Source organism: Nymphaea colorata, chromosome 11 (assembly GCF_008831285.2).
Source record: "Nymphaea colorata isolate Beijing-Zhang1983 chromosome 11, ASM883128v2, whole genome shotgun sequence".
NCBI lineage: Eukaryota > Viridiplantae > Streptophyta > Magnoliopsida > Nymphaeales > Nymphaeaceae > Nymphaea > Nymphaea colorata.
In genome coordinates this window covers 15,145,085-15,165,015 of record NC_045148.1, presented here as the reverse complement: position 1 = coordinate 15,165,015, position 19,931 = coordinate 15,145,085, and the positions used below count along the sequence as shown (strand labels likewise).

Here is a 19,931-nt window from a genome sequence, read left to right as displayed (position 1 = left end):
TCATTCTGATGTGTGGGGGCCTTCAAGGATTCCTTCTTGTCATGGTTTTCAGTATTTTATCACCTTTATAGATGATTGTTCTCGTAACACGATTGTCTACTTGTTGAAAGACCGTAGTGAAGTTCCTACTGTCATAGAGACTTTCATTGCTTATGTGGAAACTCAATATGGAGTATCTGTTAAGACCTTTCGATCTGACAATGCTCGTGAGTATATGTGTCAGTCTGTTGATAGCTTCTTTCGAAAAAGGGGAATTGTTCACGAGACTTCCTGTAGTTATACTCCTCCTCAAAATGGAGTTGCTGAACGAAAGAATCGTAAGCTATTGAATATGACTCGGGCTCTTCTTTTTCAACGCCATGTTCCAAAAATGTATTGGGGGGATGCTGTGTTGACCAGTGCGTATCTTATAAATCGTTTGCCTAGTCGTGTGTTGAATGCGCAGACGCCTCACTTTATGTTACCGGGGAGTTGTCCAGAGTTTTTGGTTGTGTTTGCTTTATTCACAATCATAGCCCTCACATTCAAAAACTTGATCTAAGGTCTATTAAGGGCATATTTCTAGGTTATTTTCCTACTCAAAAAGGGTACAAGTGTCGGGACCCTTCCACTGGTCGCGCCTATGTTACCAAAGATGTCACTTTCCTTGAACATGCTTCCTATTTTGGTGAGAATCCTCTTCAGGGGGAGAATTCTATGTCAAAGGAAGAGTATTCTCCGAATCAGGAAGTTCAATTTTCAGATTTTTTGGACTACAGGCGTGAATGTTCTACTGGGGCAGAAGAGGAATGCAATCGTCTGTTTGGGCAAGTTTACTCTAGGCGAAGAGTCTGTACAGATGACATGACAGGTGGTGAGAATTCTACTCCCAATCCAGTTAGTCCTTCCTTGGATGACCCATGTCGTGCTCAGAAGCAACCTGTTGAAGAAGAGAGTCAGACTGTTGCTGCAAGTGAAGAGCTTCCCATCGCCCTACGAAAGGGTATCAGGTCATGTACTCAACATCCTATTGGTAACTTTGTTTCATATTCTAGACTGAACAAGGACTACAAATGTTTTGTATCTTCTCTTTCTTTGGCTATGATTTCCAGGAATGTTGCTGAGGCTCAGAGTGATCCCAAGTGGACTTATGCAATGCAAGAAGAGATGGAAGCCTTGAGAAGAAACATGACATGAGAAGTTGTAAAAATTCTTGAGGTGGCTCGCTTGGTTGGATCTAAGTGGTCTACACCATCAAGTACAGACCAGATGGAAGTGTTGAAAGATCCAAAGCTCGTCTTGTGGCCAAGGGGTTTAGTCAGAAATATGAGATTGATTACTTGGAGACATTTGCTCCTGTTGCGAAGATGAAGACTGTCAGAGTCATTATCTCCTTAGCTGTGATGAAGGAGTGGAAGATGTACCAACTTGATGTCAAGAACGCTTTTCTCAATGGAGACCTTGAAGAGGAAGTATATATGTGTATGCCTCCAGGATATGAGGAACCTGGAAAATGTTGCAAGCTAAGGAAAGCTTTATATGGGCTCAAGCAATCTCCTCGAGCATGGTTTGAACGACTTAGACTTGTCATGAGACAATGTGGATACCATCAAAGGAATGGAGATCATACACTCTTTGTGAAGAGAAATGAGCAAAATGTTACTATTTTGTTGGTATATGTTGATGGTATGATTGTTACAGGTGATGATGAAGATGAAATAATTAAGTTAAAGAAACTGTTGGCGATCGAGTTTGATCTCAAGGACCTTGGTAAGTTGAAATATTTCCTTGGCATTGAAATTGCTAGGTCTGGGACTAGCCTCGTGCTAAATCAATGGAAGTACACTATAGATTTGTTAAAGGAGACCGGGAAACTGGGGTGTAGACCAGCTTCTACTCCTCTAGATGCTGGCCGTAAGCTCAGTCTTAGAGATGGGGAGCCTCTCTGTGAGGAGGCTAAAAGAAGATATCAATGTCTTGTAGGGAAGTTGATTTATCTTACTCTCACTAGACCTGATATTACCTTTGCTGTGAATGTGATAAGTTAGTTCATGCATGCTCCCACAGATGCTCACTTGAAGGCTGTTGACAGGATCTTATGCTACTTGAAGAGGAATCCTGGCAAAGGTCTCCTGTATGTTAAGCAAGACGCTCTTGGGATTGAAGGTTATTCAGATGCAGACTGGGTAGACTGTATTGACACTAGGAGGTCCACCTCTGGCTATTGTATCTATTTGGGAGGGAATCTCATAGTGTGGAGGAGTAAGAGGCAAGACGTATGTTTTCGTTTCAGTGCTGAAGCAGAATACAGAGCTGTTGTTATGGGAGTTTGTGAGCTTTTGTGCCTGAAAGTATTGTTGACTGATATTGGTATAAAAGTTGAAGAACCAATGAAGATGTATTGTGATAACAAGTCAGCAATCAACCTGGCCAACAACCCTGTGCTTCATGACAGAACAAAACATGTTGAGATTGACCGACATTTCATTCAAGAAAGAATTGATGCTAAAGAACTTGTGCTTATATGAGATCTGAAGACCAAACTGCTGCTGTCCTGACCAAAGCCTTGTCTTCAACTTCATTTGAGAGAAATGTATCCAAGTTGGGCATGTTTGATCTGTATTGCCAACTTGAGGGGGAGTGTTGACGTGTTTTAATGTACGGGTCTGGGTCTGGATCCAGCCCAGTGTGTGCTCCTGTTGAAGCCTGTTGAGACTCTACTTGTATCTTGGCAACCCTAATTTTTGGGTGTGAATGAAATCTTAAGAGAGAGAGAGTCTGGTTGCTAGTGGGCACCAGTTCCTCCTCATCCGTGGTTTTTTCCCTCTTGTTGAGGGTTTTTCCACGTTACATCGTGTTCGTCGTATTTTTTTCCTATTTTTCGTGTTTCTACAGATATCATGATATTTTCTAAAATATCATGATATTAATGTAAACAATAATAAAATAAAGGGAAAAAATCATGATATTTTGATAGAATGGGGAAAATATGTTTATTTAGTTACTTTCACGATTTTTCCTACTTTTTGAATTGATATTATCATGGATTCAAATTTAGACTTAACTAAATTGTTTTCTTATCATTTTTATCATCATTAAAACATTCCTTTTATCACTGTTATATAGTTTTATTATGTGTTCTTATTAGTTTCTTATTTATTTCATTTAAACTTAATTTTTATTTTTAAAAATTTTCTGAGTTTTTTTCGATGATTTTTCTGTAAAAAAAACAACTTTGTTGAAGAATGCACAAGAAAAAATATCGCTGTTAAAAACCCAAGAAAAAAAAACGCGTATTATACGTTAAAAACGTCTTTACCATATAAAACGGGAATAAAACGCGTTTTTTTTCAAAAAAACGTTTAAAAATAAAAGACGCGTATAAAACGCGTTTTATACCCGTCTTCCACGTTTTTTAAGACATATGTTTTTAAAAGAAATGGCACGCGTGTAATATTTGTAAAAGAATTGGTTTTTTGTAACTTGGATGCTCCTTTTAATGGCAAAAACGTCTTTTTAAAGGATGGCATGCGTGTAATATTTGTAAACGAATTGGTTTTTTTTAACTTGGACGCTCTGGCAAAAATGTCTTTTTAAAGGATGACACGCATTTTTTTAAACTTGGATGCTCCTTTTAATGGCAAAAACGTCTTTTTTAAAAGAGAAAGGGGCTTATTAACTTCCCGCCATCCTCTCCTTTTTCCGTTTTTCCTTTTTCCGTTTTTGATTTTCTCATTTCCCGCCTCTTGGTGGAGTTCACTTGGGAGGGGAAGGGGAAGAATTTATTAACTTTAAACTTTATTTTTAATTTTTAAGTTGGCAAATTGTTTCAGACATGTACCTAAAATTTGTTGCTTATCTAGCTATTTTCCAATGTTTTTTTAATTTCTCATTTATTTTATTTTTATATAATTGTTAGGATTTTTTATTTATTTTTTAAAAATTTACCGTCTTTTTCCCGTTTTATTCCCGAGATTTTTTTCCTCGCCGTATTATACCCGTTTTTTTCCTCGCCGTATTATACCCGTTAGCGTCTTATGTGACAATGATATATATATATATATATATATATATATATATATATATATATATATGTTTCTCTGTGTGTGTATAGCAGGGTTTTTTGAAACAGGTTCTTGACAAGATGATGCTTTCAGACCTGACCTTGTACTAAGCACGAAGTTGAGTGACGTACAAACACAAGTGTCTCTGCCTGATGTGGGTGCTTATTGATTGGATTAAATGATTAATAACCTTTTGTGATAGATTAACCTGTTTGTGATTTCAAAGTAGTGTCATGTTTATATCTGTAGGTGTTAACAATACACAAGCTGTTGTGATCTGCTGAAACACGAACTCTTTTCTACTTTTTCTTGATTTCCTAGAAAGGTTCCAGTCTAATGGTGCACTGAGTTTAAAGTTTATTAGTTTTTGTTGATTATGTTTTTAATGGATGTCACAGGTAAGGACTTCTGGGCAGTTTATTGTGGTCACAATTGGAGATATGTTGAGTGTGGTTCAAGAACAGTACCAATTGCATCATCAGCCATGCTTCCTTTATCTCTCTAGTGAAGTCATTAAGGTTTGTTTACCCTCAAATGGTTTTACTTCTTCTGTCTATAGCAAATTTATCTTATTAACAACATATTTGACTATAATATGGTAAAGATATTTGGATCTGAGCCATCTTGTGCCAACTATCTTGGATGCTTAATTGAGTCCCTCTTTCGCCATACAACACATCTATTGACAAAAATTGAGGTAAAATTTGGTAACCTGGATGTAGTTACTGTTCTTATTTAGGCAACTTAAGAAGCTAATTTGCATCTTCTTCTCTTGTAGGAGTTTACTGCAAGACCTGACATAGCAGATGACTGTTTTTTATTGGCTTCAAGATGTATCCGATACTGTCCTCACATATTTGTACCATCATCAATTTTCTCATCCCTGGTTGACTGTTCAATAGTGGGGATCACTGTGCAACACAGGTATCAACTTAATCAATCCTAAATAAGGAAAGAATGGAAATACAAACTATGATTGCAAGGAACTGAATTCTAACTGCTTAAATGCTGCACCAAATCTGTATGAATATTCTCAAGGATTATTTTTATGTTAAACTCTCTTTTTTTCATTATCTTTTTCTCTTAATGTCGAACTGGTTTTCCTGAAAGAGTATAAAAATTTAAGTACATTTACTGGTCAGTATTAAAGTGTACATTTGTTTTTTTATCTTGAGTGTGAATATCTGCTAATCTGCAACAAATATATTTGGAATAGAATAAAGATTTTGCCATCTGGTTGGATTTTATAGGCTTGCACATTTCTAGGGTACTCTGGTTTATGAAACATACTCTCTTCTGACATAGACGTCATTATCCAAATAAATGTGCAACATGCACAGCATTAGTTTTTAAAGGTCTTTCTTTTTTCTTCTTGATGCTAATTGGCTTTCATGACATGAAATATTTCTGGCACTGGTCTCCAAAAAATTGATGTTAGTCTTTTTCCTTTTTCCCTTTTCTTTGCTCCCCAACTCTGGAACTTGCTTTCTTCTAAATAGGGTTCATCGAATTTTCGAGATATTGCATCAAATATTTCTGGTACTTTTCTCCGAAAGATTAATGTTAGTCTTTTTCCTTCTTCCTCTCTCTTTTTATGCTAGAATTTGCCGTCTTCTTAATTCATGTTTACTGACAGTAACAATGATCTGTATTTTCCCTTTAGGATATGCTAAATAGTCTGGTCTTAGGTGGATGTGCAGAGACTTGTCCTTCTAAAACAGTATGGACACAGACAATATACTTCATTTGTAAGCACTTAGGTATCTCTTGGATGTTGAACTTAACTGTTCATATAGTCATAGCTTTTCCAGTAGAGATCACTGGTTCACTGATTAGTCACAAAGATTGCTGATATTTCCAGCATTATTATTGACAATGCTTTCTCAATATTCTTAAAGGACCCCTTGGAAGCACAAGTTGCAACAAATCCTTTCTAAAAATGTGAATTTTATTTTTTTACAATTAACTTTTGTTATTGTTGTCACCGTTTTTGTAATTAAAAATAGTAGAAACTCAGCACAAATACCTATTAAGTTGATGGATTCAGTGGTAGTTCTTCCATAAAAATTTATTGGGTTTAATAATTCGAAGTTGAGTTTGAGTGGTGCTGATCTTTTGGACTACCAGGTTGTGATGATTCAATACATAGTTTCTTGTGTTGTGAGTCTGATGGATATACAGATTTCTTGATAATTACTACAAACCTGATCTTGTGACTTTTCTGTTGTGACAGGGAAGCCTGCAACTCGATCTTGACTTTCATGTCTGATGTGCTTGATCTTGCAAGTTCTGTAAATGGACAGGACTATCGAGCTATGATAGACAGTGTAGTTCTTCCTAGAGGGTCCATCGTTACTAGAATCCTGGTGGCCTCAATTACTGGGGCACTTCCAACGTCTCGGCTTGAAGAGGTTTGCACTATAGATGTTTTTCATGTATTTATGTGTTTCGGCATGTGCCTACATGTCTATACATGCTTGCATTCTTAACAGTGTTCTTCAGATCACAATTGGAGGACCCTTCTACTTGTCAATATCTGGTTGGGGTTAATAGAAGATCTTGCCTTACACATAGTTGTTCCAGCTTTTAACATGAAACCTTGCCTTTCCTGAAGGGCTTAAATGCAGATTTGACAGGATTTCTAAACATTTTTAGTTCCACAGACCCGATGTCACATGAATGCAGGCACAGGTGGAGGTGAGGATTTCGGTGCATTTTTAAAAAACATGGATATATGTAAGTATGGACCTATAATAAGATACTTAAACAAAATGTACGTTCGTTGTTTATATTTTTAAAATGTAGATTACTTACCACAATGTACCAAATTGTTTATATGTTATGTACGTAGGTATGGTGCTACAATAAGATCTTAAACGAAGACGTGCATTCATTGTTTATCTTTATAAAATGTAGATTACGAAACCAAAAGTACCAAAATGTAGAAAAAGGTACCATGTATCAACTTGGGTGTGTGGAAAGTTGGGAAAAACCAGGCCACTTGGGTAAGAGACAAAAACCAGGCTCATTAGAAGTAATTATTAAAGTCAATTTTCTGAAATCTAACCTTATATATATGATCTTGATAGTGTTTTAGTGACGGATATATATTAAGTTACTCATTTTTTTTGCTTTAATAATGTATTTTTAAGAATAAAAAAAAAACTGAATAGCTCTTGTATAATCAAAATTTGATAGTAGAAAAGATCTATTTTTTAACAAAAATAACTTGAACTGAAGCATGATTTATATAAAATTAGTATTTATAAGTACATTAGGAGGTTCACATTTTGTTTAAAATACTTCTTAACATAAAAGTAAGGAGATCTGTTTTTTATCCCCTTACTGAAGTGGTCTGGTATTTACAAATTATTATATATGTATGTGTAGGTATGGAGCTACAGTAAATTCTTAAACAAATAAAGAAATGCATTCACTTTTGTATTTATAAAATGTAGATTATCAAACAAAATGTACCAAAAATTTAGAAAGATCGAGTTTGCTATGTCCAAGTCATTTCCTGTGCCTGCATTTGTGTCAAGCCATGTTGGCATGGATACGGTGCCCTTCCAGGAGTATCGGTGTGACGTACCAGACCTTTTCTACATATTGAAGAGAGGTTCTCATTTTTTATTTACTGAAATCAGATTCCTAAAATACTGGCTGTAAGGACCTTTACTGCATTCGAAGATGGGGAACATGCTCTCAATATGGATGATTGGGAGGGTTTCTCTTAGATATTTCTTGTGCTATCATTGTAAAAATGTTCCTGGGTGCTGTCTTCTTTTCGAATTTGAGCAATGGTTGTTTTCTACTAGTTTTTCTTGTTAATCCAACATGTACTCTTGTGAATTCAGGTATCATATGTTCTACGCTCCCTAACAAGGGCCTATGGTCTGAGGGCGTGCGAGTGGGCAAAAGAAGCTATTTTACTCATCCCATCAACAGCCGTTACTGAGTCAGAAAGTTCCAGATTTCTTAATGCATTGTCTAAGTTGGCGTCAGAAGCCGATAGTTCTGCTCTCTTCGGCCCACTCGAAGAACTGTCTGATGTTTGTCGACGCAACAGGGCAGTGCAGGAGAGTGTGCAGGGAGCTCTGAAACCACATCAGTTGAATTTTGTTCGTGTATCATAGTGAGGGGCTTCATAGCGGTGCGTTCTCGTGATGGTGTATTCCAGAGATCGGTTTGGGCTCTCGACAGTTGTACATAGTGAAGAGTGGAGAAATTGCATTTTTTGCGTGCAATACTGCTTGAGATTTACCCTTACGATTATCGTTCAATCTGCCAAACCAGTTTACTGAAGGAATGCTGGGAAAGAAGAGATATACAAGGAAAAAAAAAACATGAACGCTTTGTGAATTTCTAGTTTTGTTTGAAAACTCGCGAGTTAAATGTCGTTTTCACCTGCAGTTGCGGTGCCATGTAAAACGTTGGATTTATTTATTTATTTGTTAAATGTATTATTTTTGTCATGTTGTTACAGTAGACGGATTGGGTTTTCGCGTCGATGGATACTTTTTAATCTTCTTTCTCTCTGCCTTTCCCTCTTTATGTTTGTAATTTTTTTTTGTTTTCTTTATTGAGGTGATTACAAGCTAACATGGTCTGATACTGAAACATTACATTTTTTACATTTCAATTAAATACAATTTCGTGTATGATCCCACGGAAAACCTTCGCTGAAGCCTCTTTGAGAGCAGCGGGAAGTTCCTTGACTGTTCCGCTCTTTTTGAGGGTATATACGAAATTTCTTATTTACTTAGGTTATCCTTATTTTGGACTTTTTTGTCCTTACTTAGGTGATACATTCGAAATTTCTTTTCAGAAAATGTAATACTAGGAAGTCACGCCACGAAACACCGTAAGGATGAAATAAATCTTGTGGTGGCCAGAACTTTTTTAACTTTTCTGAAAAAGTCGTCGTCCATGTCCTTGTATATATAACTAACATAGGATATAAGAAACAGGAGAATTTCTAGACATGGGAAACCTAATAAACGCGAAATTTAAGTATGCAACCTAGAGTCAACAAGGTGGTGCCATCTCTAATATTTTACGTAGAACCAGATTTTTGACTGATTTTTAGGCGCAAGAACTGTTACTCATAGATAAAATGAAACAGTGGGAAGAAAAATTAAAGCCCGTGATTGTGCTTTCCAGAAAAGCATGAAGTTAATCTTGCCAGCTTATTTGAAAGGCAGATTTCTGATACGTCAGGATGTTATGTTTTAAAATTTTCAGTTCATTTTTTTCTAAATAGCAATTAAAACTCAAATATTACGATTTTAGTTTTCCCCTGTGAGGTTCACCCGTCCTCAGATCACCCCTGACATAGTTTCAAATCGCGATACAAATTTTAGTATTTCGTGTTTTTCATTCGGAAAATCCTTTCCTCAAAAGGACTATACAGTAATTAGCAATCTAGTTCAGTACAACAGTTACTAACAATCCTTCAGCAAACAATAAAAGAATAAAAAGAACAAAGCAAGTAAAAAGTGGAGAAGGAAAAAGCAAAACAACTGCCGTTTTCAGTCTTTTGAATGATATTTGCGGGAAGGACATATAACGAAACATGACGAAATGCACTTTACAGAAAGGAGTTGGAACTAGAAGTTTCTGGACTTAATCCTTTCATCGCATGGCTGACGCTGTTTTATTACATGTCCGAATTCATTCTACGTTGGGAGGCATTGTCAAGTTTGTTGTGCTACCTTCCAACATCCTAACAATATCTTTCATACATGGCCTAGCATTTGGATTCCATTGTATGCACCACAAGGCTATAGTAGCCATCTTTGGAATCATTCCATCTTCTCCTTCTCCAATGCCTTGACACTTATGATTCTTAGAAAGAGTCTCATGAATCCAATAAGGAAAATATGCTTCACTAGAAGAACCTTCTGTCGGACCAAAATTTTCTTTCATCCCAACAACCGAAAGCAGTAACATCCCAAAGCTGTAAACATCTGCCTTATGGGAGGCGTGCCTGGAATTGTCATAAAATACCTCAGGAGCAATGTAACCGATTGTGCCTTTGCCTTCTGTAATAGTCACAATGCTTCGCTCTCTACCATATGATTTTGCTAGACCAAAATCAGAAATCTTTGGCGTGAAGTCCAGGTCTAAAAGAATGTTATGTGGCTTGATGTCGAAGTGGATGATTCTTCGATCACAGCCTTGGTGTAGATATTCGATTCCCCTGGCAATACCTAGTGCTATACCATGCAGCCTTTCCCTTGACAAGTGATGGTCTGCAATTGTGCTCGTGTTTATGAACTTTTCAAGTGAACCATTTGCCATGAATTCGTAGACAAGTGCTCTTCGAGACCCTTCAACACAGAAGCCAAGAAGGCGAACCACATTGACATGGTGAATCCTCCCAATGGTAGCTACTTCATTACAAAATTCTTCCCCATCATTATACGATTTTTCCATAAGCTTTACAGCCACCGGTGTGCCATTGGTCAACCATCCTTTATAGACACTCCCATACCCACCCTGTCCAATTTTATGCTTGAACTTACTTGTCATTTTCATTAGGTCATTGTATGTGTATCTAGTGGCTGTGAGAGGTCTGCAATCCATCACGAACTTCTCAACTTTTGTTGTTGTATGGAGTTGCAAGCATCCATTTAGTGCAGGAGACCTTCTTGAACTAGAAATCCAAAGGGATCGAGTGATGAAGAACAATAAACATGCTAACAGAAAGCTGCCGACTGCTGCTCCCAAAACTGTTGAAGTGAAAATGAAGATTACACTGACGGCAATTGTTGTCGAGAGCTAAGCTTGTCCTGGATACCTATTTATGATCCTAATCGTGTCTAGGAAAGAAAATTTTCACTGGCATAATGTCGAAGTTGCTCTTGCATTGTCAGCCACATGATGAAATCGGTGGAGAATGAGCGTGATAAGGTCGATGAACATTTGGAAGTTAGAACCATGGATATTTATCTCTACCTGTTTTTCTTTATAGTGATGAATGTAACATGCCTATCAAAAGTAGGAGGAAATTAAGCTCTGCCTATATGTACACATAGGTTGATGAAAGCATCTATGCATTCTGAGAGAGAGGGAAATCAGTGTGAATGATATTCTGTAGGAACCATCTGATATAAAATAGGACGATTTCAATGGTCGTGGCAGTTCAACTCCTAAATAGCCACAATCCGTTCGAAAGGAGAATGATCTGGTCATCAAATCCAACGAAGAGTAGTCTCTAGGTCAGGGTCAGGAAACTGGTGGTTGCGACACGAAGGGTGGGAATAAGAACATTAAACAAAAGATTTCCGACTAGACAGATCAGGTTAAGCAAGTATCTTACCTATTATGACGGCCAAACGGATGTGGTTCGTCTTTTTACCTGCAAGCGCAACATGAAACATTTGAGCAATAGCAAATCAGTGCCTTCCAGAGTAACAGACTGAAAAATAAATCATGTTTGGCAAGCCTATCTCCATCTTATAAAGAAGATCATCTGTAACGATGAAAGAATCGTTTGACACCTTAACCTCGCAGCAAGGAAAATATTCTTTTGCTTTCTTTCTAGACATAAGTGGGAAACGAGAATCTCCGACGGGGAAAAAAAATGTGTCTTCTTACTTCTATATGGGGATTCCGGTGTAAAAGATTAAAACACAATATCCATGGTCAGGGTGACCGATTTGCAGGGCAGGGGTCCAATACACTAGCTAATAGTTGCAATTCTGATTCAACTCAACCTGTTAAAGCTTCAACTTATTGGCTATCAATTTGAGGAACTGAACGAATAGCCGATCTATTTAGGGGCAACCACAACAGCCTGTAGAAGCTACAGCCGGAAAGAAAAGAAAGCAACAATTTTCTTGTTAAAGATTGCATCTGCATGTCCAAAAAAAACTGTAACAAATGTGTAGTTTGAATTATGAGCATGATATTGCGGCCGAGTTTGTTCCAGTTTTCCAGAGAGGTAATTACGCCTGACCTCATCAACAAGAGGAAAGCACCATCACAAAATTTTGGGATCAGTACACAACATATTAATCCGTGGTATATGAAAAGGGCGGTACCTCTGTCAGAAACGGTCGGACCACCGTTTGAAATCGGTTTACTTGTTGGATCGCTCGGAATCGCAGAGCCGTTTTTGCAGTGACAAGCAGGAAGGTTGTTGCCACCAGAATCGCACACTGACTCCCAGTGAAGACTAAATGTTCCATTTGGCAGATCAGGATGACTAGGATGATCAATTCCATAAAAAACTTTCCTCAGATTTTCCGTATCATTACATTTGATGCCGAGGATTGAGGGAGGCGAGAAACTGAAACCACAATGAAAGAATTTGTCTGCAAATTCGGGAGTTCGGCAAATATGTTCCACGAATGACATAAGATTGTAGTCTCTGTCTATGTCAATTCTGCCCTCACAGTACGAGATATTCCTAACATGAAAATTTTGGTTGAACAGAGAAACCTGTGTGATTCCTCCCCTGCATGATATGACATGGATGCCACAATTAGGAGGAGGACCGTCGTCATAGGTGAAGGGCCAATGAATAGGAAACTCTTTACTGCAGTACTCACGTGGATCGTGTTCATCTGAGAGAACGCCATAGATGTGCAGACTCAGAATGAGAAGAGGAAGAAGACGAGGAGAGAAGCATAAGATAGAACAAGCAGCGGCCATGGCTGTGTGACCGGTAAACTTAACGGGGAAATATCAGTGATTTATTAGAAGAACGCATAGAAGCAATTCGATCCATGAACCTTTCTTTCTGTTAGAAAATCACGTAAATCGACGATTCGTCAATGACGTGGAAGACCAAACAGCGAAGGCTTGGTCACTAGTGTCGGTGCCAAAAAACAGTGAGTGGTGTGACTGAAAGAAGCTTGTATTCGATTGCCCGATCGGCCATGAACGGGTGACGAACGCAGAGGTGTGTGTCGTGTGGCCAAAGGAATGCGTGAACTCCTCGGCATTGTGTCAGCATCGCATGGGAGAAAATGTAAGGCTTTGCATGAGGATAAAATAGAATCTTGTGCTAGTCTAGACTCTAAATCTTTCAATTTTTCTGGAAAAGAAACGTCGTCCATGTCCTCGTCCATATCAAGACGTCCTTCCTCCGGAAAACCAAGAGATCAGCTGGAAGATTGATTCGGCCGGTGACTTTGGTGGAAACCTAAACTTCACGGCCTTCTTCCTGTCCACCAACTTTCTTCTCTCACTCTACCTTGGATAGAATGGGACTGTTCAAGGGCATTTTTACAACAATTTCCACAAATTTGAACCACCACTCGGTCAAAATAAATTTCTTGTCATAGTAGTGCCTCGTCGTTGATTGATATATTGCCAAAAACAATGCTCACATTTCGACATTTTTTTCTTTCAAAAAGTCCGGTGATGTTTATCCATGAGGAGACAATCATCGATCTACTTACTCGATACCGTCCAAATACCCCAAGTGCACGGATCAATTAATTCATCAGCAGCTTACCTGTAATTAGAAGATAATTGAGAGGTAAAATGAAATTTGGACTATGATAATGTCTTTTTAACGCAGTTGGGCATGGTCAGCAATTCAAACCTAGTATCACTATTACATTTATTTTTTTTTTAATTTAAAAATTTATATTAGGATCACAATTCAGTGGAAAGGAAAAGGAATTTAGAAAGGTATCATAAGATAAGCTCCACAATAGAATAAATACAACTACCACCTCAAATAACAACCATATAATAGAACAGCAACAATAAACTATTTTTAAAAAAGTAAAAGAATGATTTATAAGGCTGGACAGGGCGGATTCAACGATTCAAAGTCGATTTCTGGTTGGCTTGGGTTCATGCATGCAGCCTGCGCCTATGCCTAATCATTCAGGTTTAGGTCTAGGCTTTGACCAGCTTGGCCTGACTCCGTTTTAATATATAACAAATAAAATATATATTTATAATGAAAATACATAAAAGTAACAAAAAATATTTTTTTATATATGTTGATGGTAAAATCCTCATCTTTTATGAAATAAAAATTATGTTATCAAACAAAAAAGCTTTTAGTTCCGAAATTATAGATTCATTTTTAAAATTAAAATTTTGGAACTGTGATTCTACCTTAAAGAGGTCAAATCATGATTCAAGAGTTTTAAAATTTCTTCGTATCTCTTCGGGGCAAATGTCATGATAATTTTTAATTAGTCAATGCTATAATTTTAATTTGTTTCATCAAACACGTCATTTTGGATCCTGAAATTAAAATTCCGAACTATCAAATCTAAAGGAAAACTGGAAATGGATTTTCTTTTCAATTTCAGTTTGAGGTGGAATTTTATTTCTGCAATTTTAATTCAAGACCCTCATACTAGCCCCAAGTAAACATGAATAGCCAACTTGACTGAGAAACTAAACAGACAGGCACATTTCCGGTCTGAAACTAAAAATTGAGGAAAGGCGACAAGGTAACATGAATAGCCAAACTCAGCTGATTAATGCTGCCAATTTTCTGTCAAAAAATTTCCCACTTTTTGCTGTTTCTCGAGTACCCGAATCATCATTCTGATATAGATGAAGAGTCGGTACCTCGACTCATGAACTCATGTTCAATTGCGGGGTAAAAACGATTGGGAGGCATTGTCAAGTTTGACGTGCTGCTTTCAAACATCTTAACTACTTCTTTCATACAAGGTCTATCAAGTGGATTCCATTGCATGCACCACAAGGCTATAGTGGTGACCTTTCGAATAATTTCATCTTGCCCTTCTTCAATGCCTTCAAAGTTTTGATTCTTTAAAAGAGTGTCATGAATCCATTGAGGAAAATATGGTCCAGTAGAACACCCACCAGTGGCACCAATCTTTTCTTTCATCCCAAGCATTGCTATCAGCAACATTCCAAAGCTATAAACATCGGATTTATGTGAGACATGCCTGGAATTGCCATAGAATACCTCAGGAGCAACGTAACCAACTGTGCCTTTGCCTTGTGTAATAGTTACAGTGCTTCGCTCCTTGGAATATGATTTTGCTAGACCAAAATCAGAAATCTTTGGTGTATAGTCATGGTCCAAAAGAATGTTGTGTGGTTTGATGTCAAAGTGGATGATTCTTTGATCACAACCTTGGTGTAGATACTCAATTCCCCTCGCAATGCCTAGTGCTATATCATATAACCTTTCTGGCCTGAACATGCAACGACCTGCAATTATGGTGTTGGTAATCTTCTCAAGCGAACCATTCGACATGAATTCGTACACAAGTACCCGACGAGACCCTTCAACACAGAAGCCAAGGAGGCGAACCACGTTGACATGGTGAATCATACCAACGGTAGCAACTTCGTTACAAAATTCTTCCCCATCTTTATACGATTTCTCCATTAGCTTTACTGCCACCGGTTTGCCATTGGACAACCATCCTTGAAAGACGCTCCCATAGCCACCCTGCCCAAGTTTACTTTCGAACTTGTTTGTCATCTTCATTATGTCACTGTACGTGTATCTAGTGGCTGTGAGAGTCTTGTAATCAAGCAATAACTTCTCAAGTTTTGCTGGTGCATGGAGTTGAAAACATCCGCTTTCTGCAGGAAATCTTGTTGCTCTGGAAACCCAAAGGGATCGAGCCCAGAACAACAAACATGCTAATAGAAAGCTGCCGACAGCTGCTGCCAGACCTGTTCAAGTGAAAATCAATGAAGATTATGTTCATGGTGAAAATACTCTAGAGTTAGTTTTTCTTGGATGAAAAGCACTGCAGGCATTTAAGAAGTATGCTCACCCAAAGTTGTCGTTATTTAAGAAGCTGGGAGAATGTACGTACCTATTATGATCTCCTTCCATTTGCTGGAACCGATTCCTGCATATCAAAATAAAGATTTCAAAGGTCTTCAATGGATGGTCAATATGACAGCTAATCTACGAGATTAAATACAGTATGTCCTCCCTACCAAATGCAAACATTTGGTACTACAAGATGAATGACTAACAAAAGCTACAGATCATTACAAGACGGATCACGAGCCACACAAACCGATTGTGAGAAAGATAAGAGGGAACTTAAATAAGCGCAAAGAGAGCTTGATCTCGAACCCAGGAGAAAACCCATGGCAAAACCAAGCAAGATTCTGTTTTTTTAATTTGTAACTTTTCTTTACTAAGGACTTCGTTTCGTGATTGCGGCCTGCTCCACTGATTGATTAATGCCGATGGAAAAGCTTGGCTGAAGATATAAACTCGTGTCAAACGTTACAATTTAGGAGGACCATCGAGATAGTTGAAGGGCAAAATGGTGTTTGATTTTTCCTTAGTACAGTTCTAATGTGGAGGGGAAAAATTGAAGAGAACAGAACAGAGTTGCAGACTAAGCAGAAGAAGGGGAGAAGAAGAAGAAGGGAGAACCATAAGACAAAGTAAAAAGTTCCCATGGTCTTGTGCTCGATCATGAATGCTAGCTTTTGAAATTTTGAGGATATAAAAAATTGCCAGATTTTGTTGTTCTTCTTTATTTCAGAAATATTCAGATTTGCATAGGGGCTTAGGATCATAGTGGTTGACCGTGATAACTTTTTTTTTAATCCAATAATTTTTTTTTTCTTATTCAGCAAACTGTGGATTTTATTTCACAGACTTAATTTCACGTAGAAAGTCCCGGGGAGAAATTTTATTTCTTGCAATCTATGTTGGGCAGAGAGAGAGAGAGAGAGAGGGAGAGACTCACGGTTGCAATTGCCATAGCGAGAACCCTGCCTGCAGAAGCAAAGGAAGCCGTTGCCGATGGTGCTGTATCCGCAGCGACCACCTGAGGCGGTGCAATCGGCGCAAAGGGTCATGCTTTCGACCGTCCATCCCAGATCGAACTCATCGGACAAGGATATATCGCTGAAGCCACTAGAAAAAGATGACGCCAAGATGGGGAAGCTCACCATTGCCTTGCAGAAGTTAAACCAACGAAAGCTTTTGTACAGATAGTCGTCGTTAGAGAAGGCGTAGGAATAGGAGGTAGAGGCAGGGCTAGAGCACACCGACACGATGTTATTCTGGCCCGGGATGTAATCCAAGCTTTGATTGAACCCGCCAGTAGCATTGGGCTTGGTAGAGCATCTGTAGAAGAGGATCACCGATCTGTAATTTGTAGTGAATCTGAGTGGGAGGTCATCGTTGGTGATATTGAAGAGCGTGACATTTATGGAGGGGTAGAAGCACCCGCCATGGCTGCCTAACATTAGGCTGCGGTCGATGGCCAGCTTGATGGTCTGAGCCGTGTAGTTGATGCTCTTGACAATGAACTTGAGACCCGTGGGCGTATTCAGGAAGAGGAGGGCATCGGCCTCGTCCCCTTGGCAGGTGAGGTTCAGACCAGGGAAAGCACAACTGGTGCCGGGTGTGGAGGCGTAAAGGGAGAAGGGATAGTTGACGTCGATGCCATTGCAGGACGCCGGGGCGCAGTCCCTGTATTCTGGGCTGTCTGCTGCTGTAAAGGATGGGTTGAAGCAGAAGAACAAGAAGGAGCAGAAGAAGAAAGCCTTCATCTGACTTGCGAGAAATGGTTCAATATCTCGACCAGGAGAGGAGCGAGTTGGGTATTGAAAAGGAGACTTCTGATCAGACGGAAGACAAGCGCAAGCCTTGTACTGATCCCTCTTTCTTTGGAGTTCGACTCCTTTCTTTTGGTGGATAGACACCCATAACAGGAAAGATCTTCCTCTGAATTCTTCGAAAACCAAGAGAAGAGGATTGACTCGGCCGGTGACTTTGGTGGAATCCTAAACTTCACGGCCTTCTTCCTGTCCACCAACTTTCTTCTCTCACTCTACCACATTCAATTGGATAGAATGTCACTGATCAAAGGCATTTTTACAACAATTTCCACAAATTTGAACCGCGACTCGGTCAAAATAAATTTCTTGTCATAGTAGTGCCTCGTCGTTGATTGATATATTGCCAAAAACAATGCTTACATTTCGACATTTTTTCTTTCTTTATAAAAAAGTTCAGTGATGTTTATCCATGAGGAGACGATCGTCGATCTACTCACTCGATACCGTCCAAATACCCCAAGTGCACGGATCAATTAATCCATGAGCAGCTTACCTGTAATTAGAAGACAATTGAGAGGTAAAATGAAATTTTGAGTATAATAGTGTCTTTTTAACGCAGTTGAGCATGGCCAGCAGTTCACACCTAGTATCACTGTTGCATTTAATTTTCATTTTAAATTTAAAAATTTATATTAGGATCACAATTCCGTGGAGAAGGAAAGGAAATTAGAAAGTCATAATATGATCAATCGGAAGTTGACTATTAGGCACCACCCTTGTTTGCAAAACATGAGTTTGTTCTACCAACAGGACAGATTTAACCACCAAGCTAGAGTAATCTAGACAAGAGAACTTCTTGAGAATTTTGTGTAATCGGAACCCCGTGTTCTTATGTTATGAGATCTAAAAATGACATTGTTTTTGTTACAACAAACATAATAAGATGATGAATATCATTTTTAAATTTAGTAACAAAAACATTCCACTGTTTTTGAAAATGAAAACATGATGGTTTTTAAACAAGTGTGCGGTAATAATGTAATGTTCTTTTAAAGGATGGACGTCTCATTACGAATAAGCATCAAGTTCTTCCCCAAGATGCGAATCGTGTGTTTGACAGCCCAATTACCTTGGTGAGAGATCCAGATAAGCGATTCGGATACCTGTGAAAGGCCAGTATGCCATCCATGTGCAGAGATGGGCTCAAGGCATGCATTAGGATTCGAAGTCCAAACTCGTTTGGAGATCCAAAAAGACATGGGCAGCTTAAACTTGGTTAAACCAAGCGACTTGACCGCATCGATGGCCTATTTCATATCGAAAACTACATGCTCAATCCATACCATCAATTGGGATATATAAATGTGAGTATATCGGACGGAGAAATATCTGCTCAATTGTCCGTGATAATGGCCACTTTCAAAGTAAGATATTGGCTAGGCATGACCTCAAACCAAATTTGAAAGTCTTATCCTATTTCAAAAAAAAAAAAAAAAAGGAAGTTTAAAATCATGAGTTTCAAATGATGTAGCGCAAGTGGACGGTAAGGTGATTCACATCAAATGAGTTAGTCTTTCAAATCATGAGGTCATTGTCATGCTCCAATGCGTTATTCCTCAAGACTGCAAACAACAGTAAGTGCGACACTCGAGTTGAAGTATGTACCATAGGTCTACCTAGACCCCAAAGCAAGACAAAAAACTAGAAACCCTAGAGGCCTTGAGGGTGTGTCTCATAACCTCAGATCTCATATTTGATACCGATATAATATCTCTTTATGTGCATCTCACAATGTAAACAATCACTAGGTTTTACCACTACATGGAAAAAGGGATTTAAGATCTCAATTTACGGCTAGAATCTCATATTTGAGGTTTGATTTTTTGGGGGAAGGAAGAGAGTGTGCAATCTTAAATCCACGGATATGAGATTCTCAATGATTTCAGATCACCTTGGATTTAAGATCCAATGCTATCAAATACCTTTTAAGGTTGTGTTTGTTTCACTGGGGATCTCAAATCCATGGTGATATGAGATCCGTAGCATCTCAAATCCATGGATTTAAAATCGGACCTCCCTCCCCCACCCCCTCCTTAATGCAACGTTACCAAGGATTTTAACATGCAGCATGGATCTTAAGTCCATGCTCTTGAGATCCAAACTGAGGATCTCCCAAAATGCACCTTTTTATGCAGCCTCAGATCTTAAATCCAAGGTTATCAAACACAACCTAAGTGTTTTATGTTGAAGGCCGTTTCCTCCAAGTAAACATTAAAAAATAAAAGAAAGTTTAAAATTTGAGGTGAGACGTGTAAAATATCATGAAATGGTTAGAAGACTAATTTCTAGCAAGGTGGATCATTCAACTCAGCCATTGACAATAAT

The 19,931-nt window shown here is 38.4% G+C and overlaps 3 protein-coding genes across 10 annotated transcripts in view; 1 reads left to right on the top strand and 2 right to left on the bottom strand.

Moving 5' to 3' along the window:
• The window catches only part of LOC116264078 (transportin MOS14), a 51,972-nt gene extending 43,395 nt beyond the window's left edge, over positions 1–8,577 (top strand). For 7 of the 8 annotated variants that reach the window (XM_031644030.2, XM_031644026.2, XM_031644031.2 and 4 more), the window contains 5 exons: positions 4,442–4,561; positions 4,648–4,740; positions 4,822–4,967; positions 6,277–6,454; positions 7,901–8,577. In XM_031644030.2, the coding sequence (XP_031499890.1) occupies positions 4,442–4,561; positions 4,648–4,740; positions 4,822–4,967; positions 6,277–6,454; positions 7,901–8,179 (816 nt within the window). In that variant the 3' untranslated portion in view covers positions 8,180–8,577. Of the gene's footprint in view, positions 1–4,441; positions 4,562–4,647; positions 4,741–4,821; positions 4,968–6,276; positions 6,455–6,657; positions 7,302–7,900 lie in introns of those variants that run through there. The other variant, XM_031644035.2, reaches the window with a different exon arrangement.
• Positions 8,578–9,608: 1,031 nt separating this feature from the next.
• Positions 9,609–12,490, bottom strand: LOC116264083 (rust resistance kinase Lr10-like). The gene is made up of 3 exons (XM_031644042.2): positions 12,092–12,490; positions 11,368–11,406; positions 9,609–10,777 (listed from the first exon to the last, which is right to left on the bottom strand). The coding sequence occupies exons 1-3, from the start codon at positions 12,405–12,407 to the stop codon at positions 9,717–9,719; spliced, it is 1,416 nt and encodes a 471-aa protein (XP_031499902.2). The 5' UTR covers positions 12,408–12,490; the 3' UTR covers positions 9,609–9,716.
• A 1,836-nt stretch (positions 12,491–14,326) lies between these two features.
• Positions 14,327–17,870, bottom strand: LOC116264082 (rust resistance kinase Lr10-like). The gene is made up of 3 exons (XM_031644040.2): positions 16,727–17,870; positions 15,830–15,865; positions 14,327–15,683 (listed from the first exon to the last, which is right to left on the bottom strand). The coding sequence occupies exons 1-3, from the start codon at positions 17,535–17,537 to the stop codon at positions 14,566–14,568; spliced, it is 1,965 nt and encodes a 654-aa protein (XP_031499900.1). The 5' UTR covers positions 17,538–17,870; the 3' UTR covers positions 14,327–14,565.
• Positions 17,871–19,931: the final 2,061 nt, after the last annotated feature.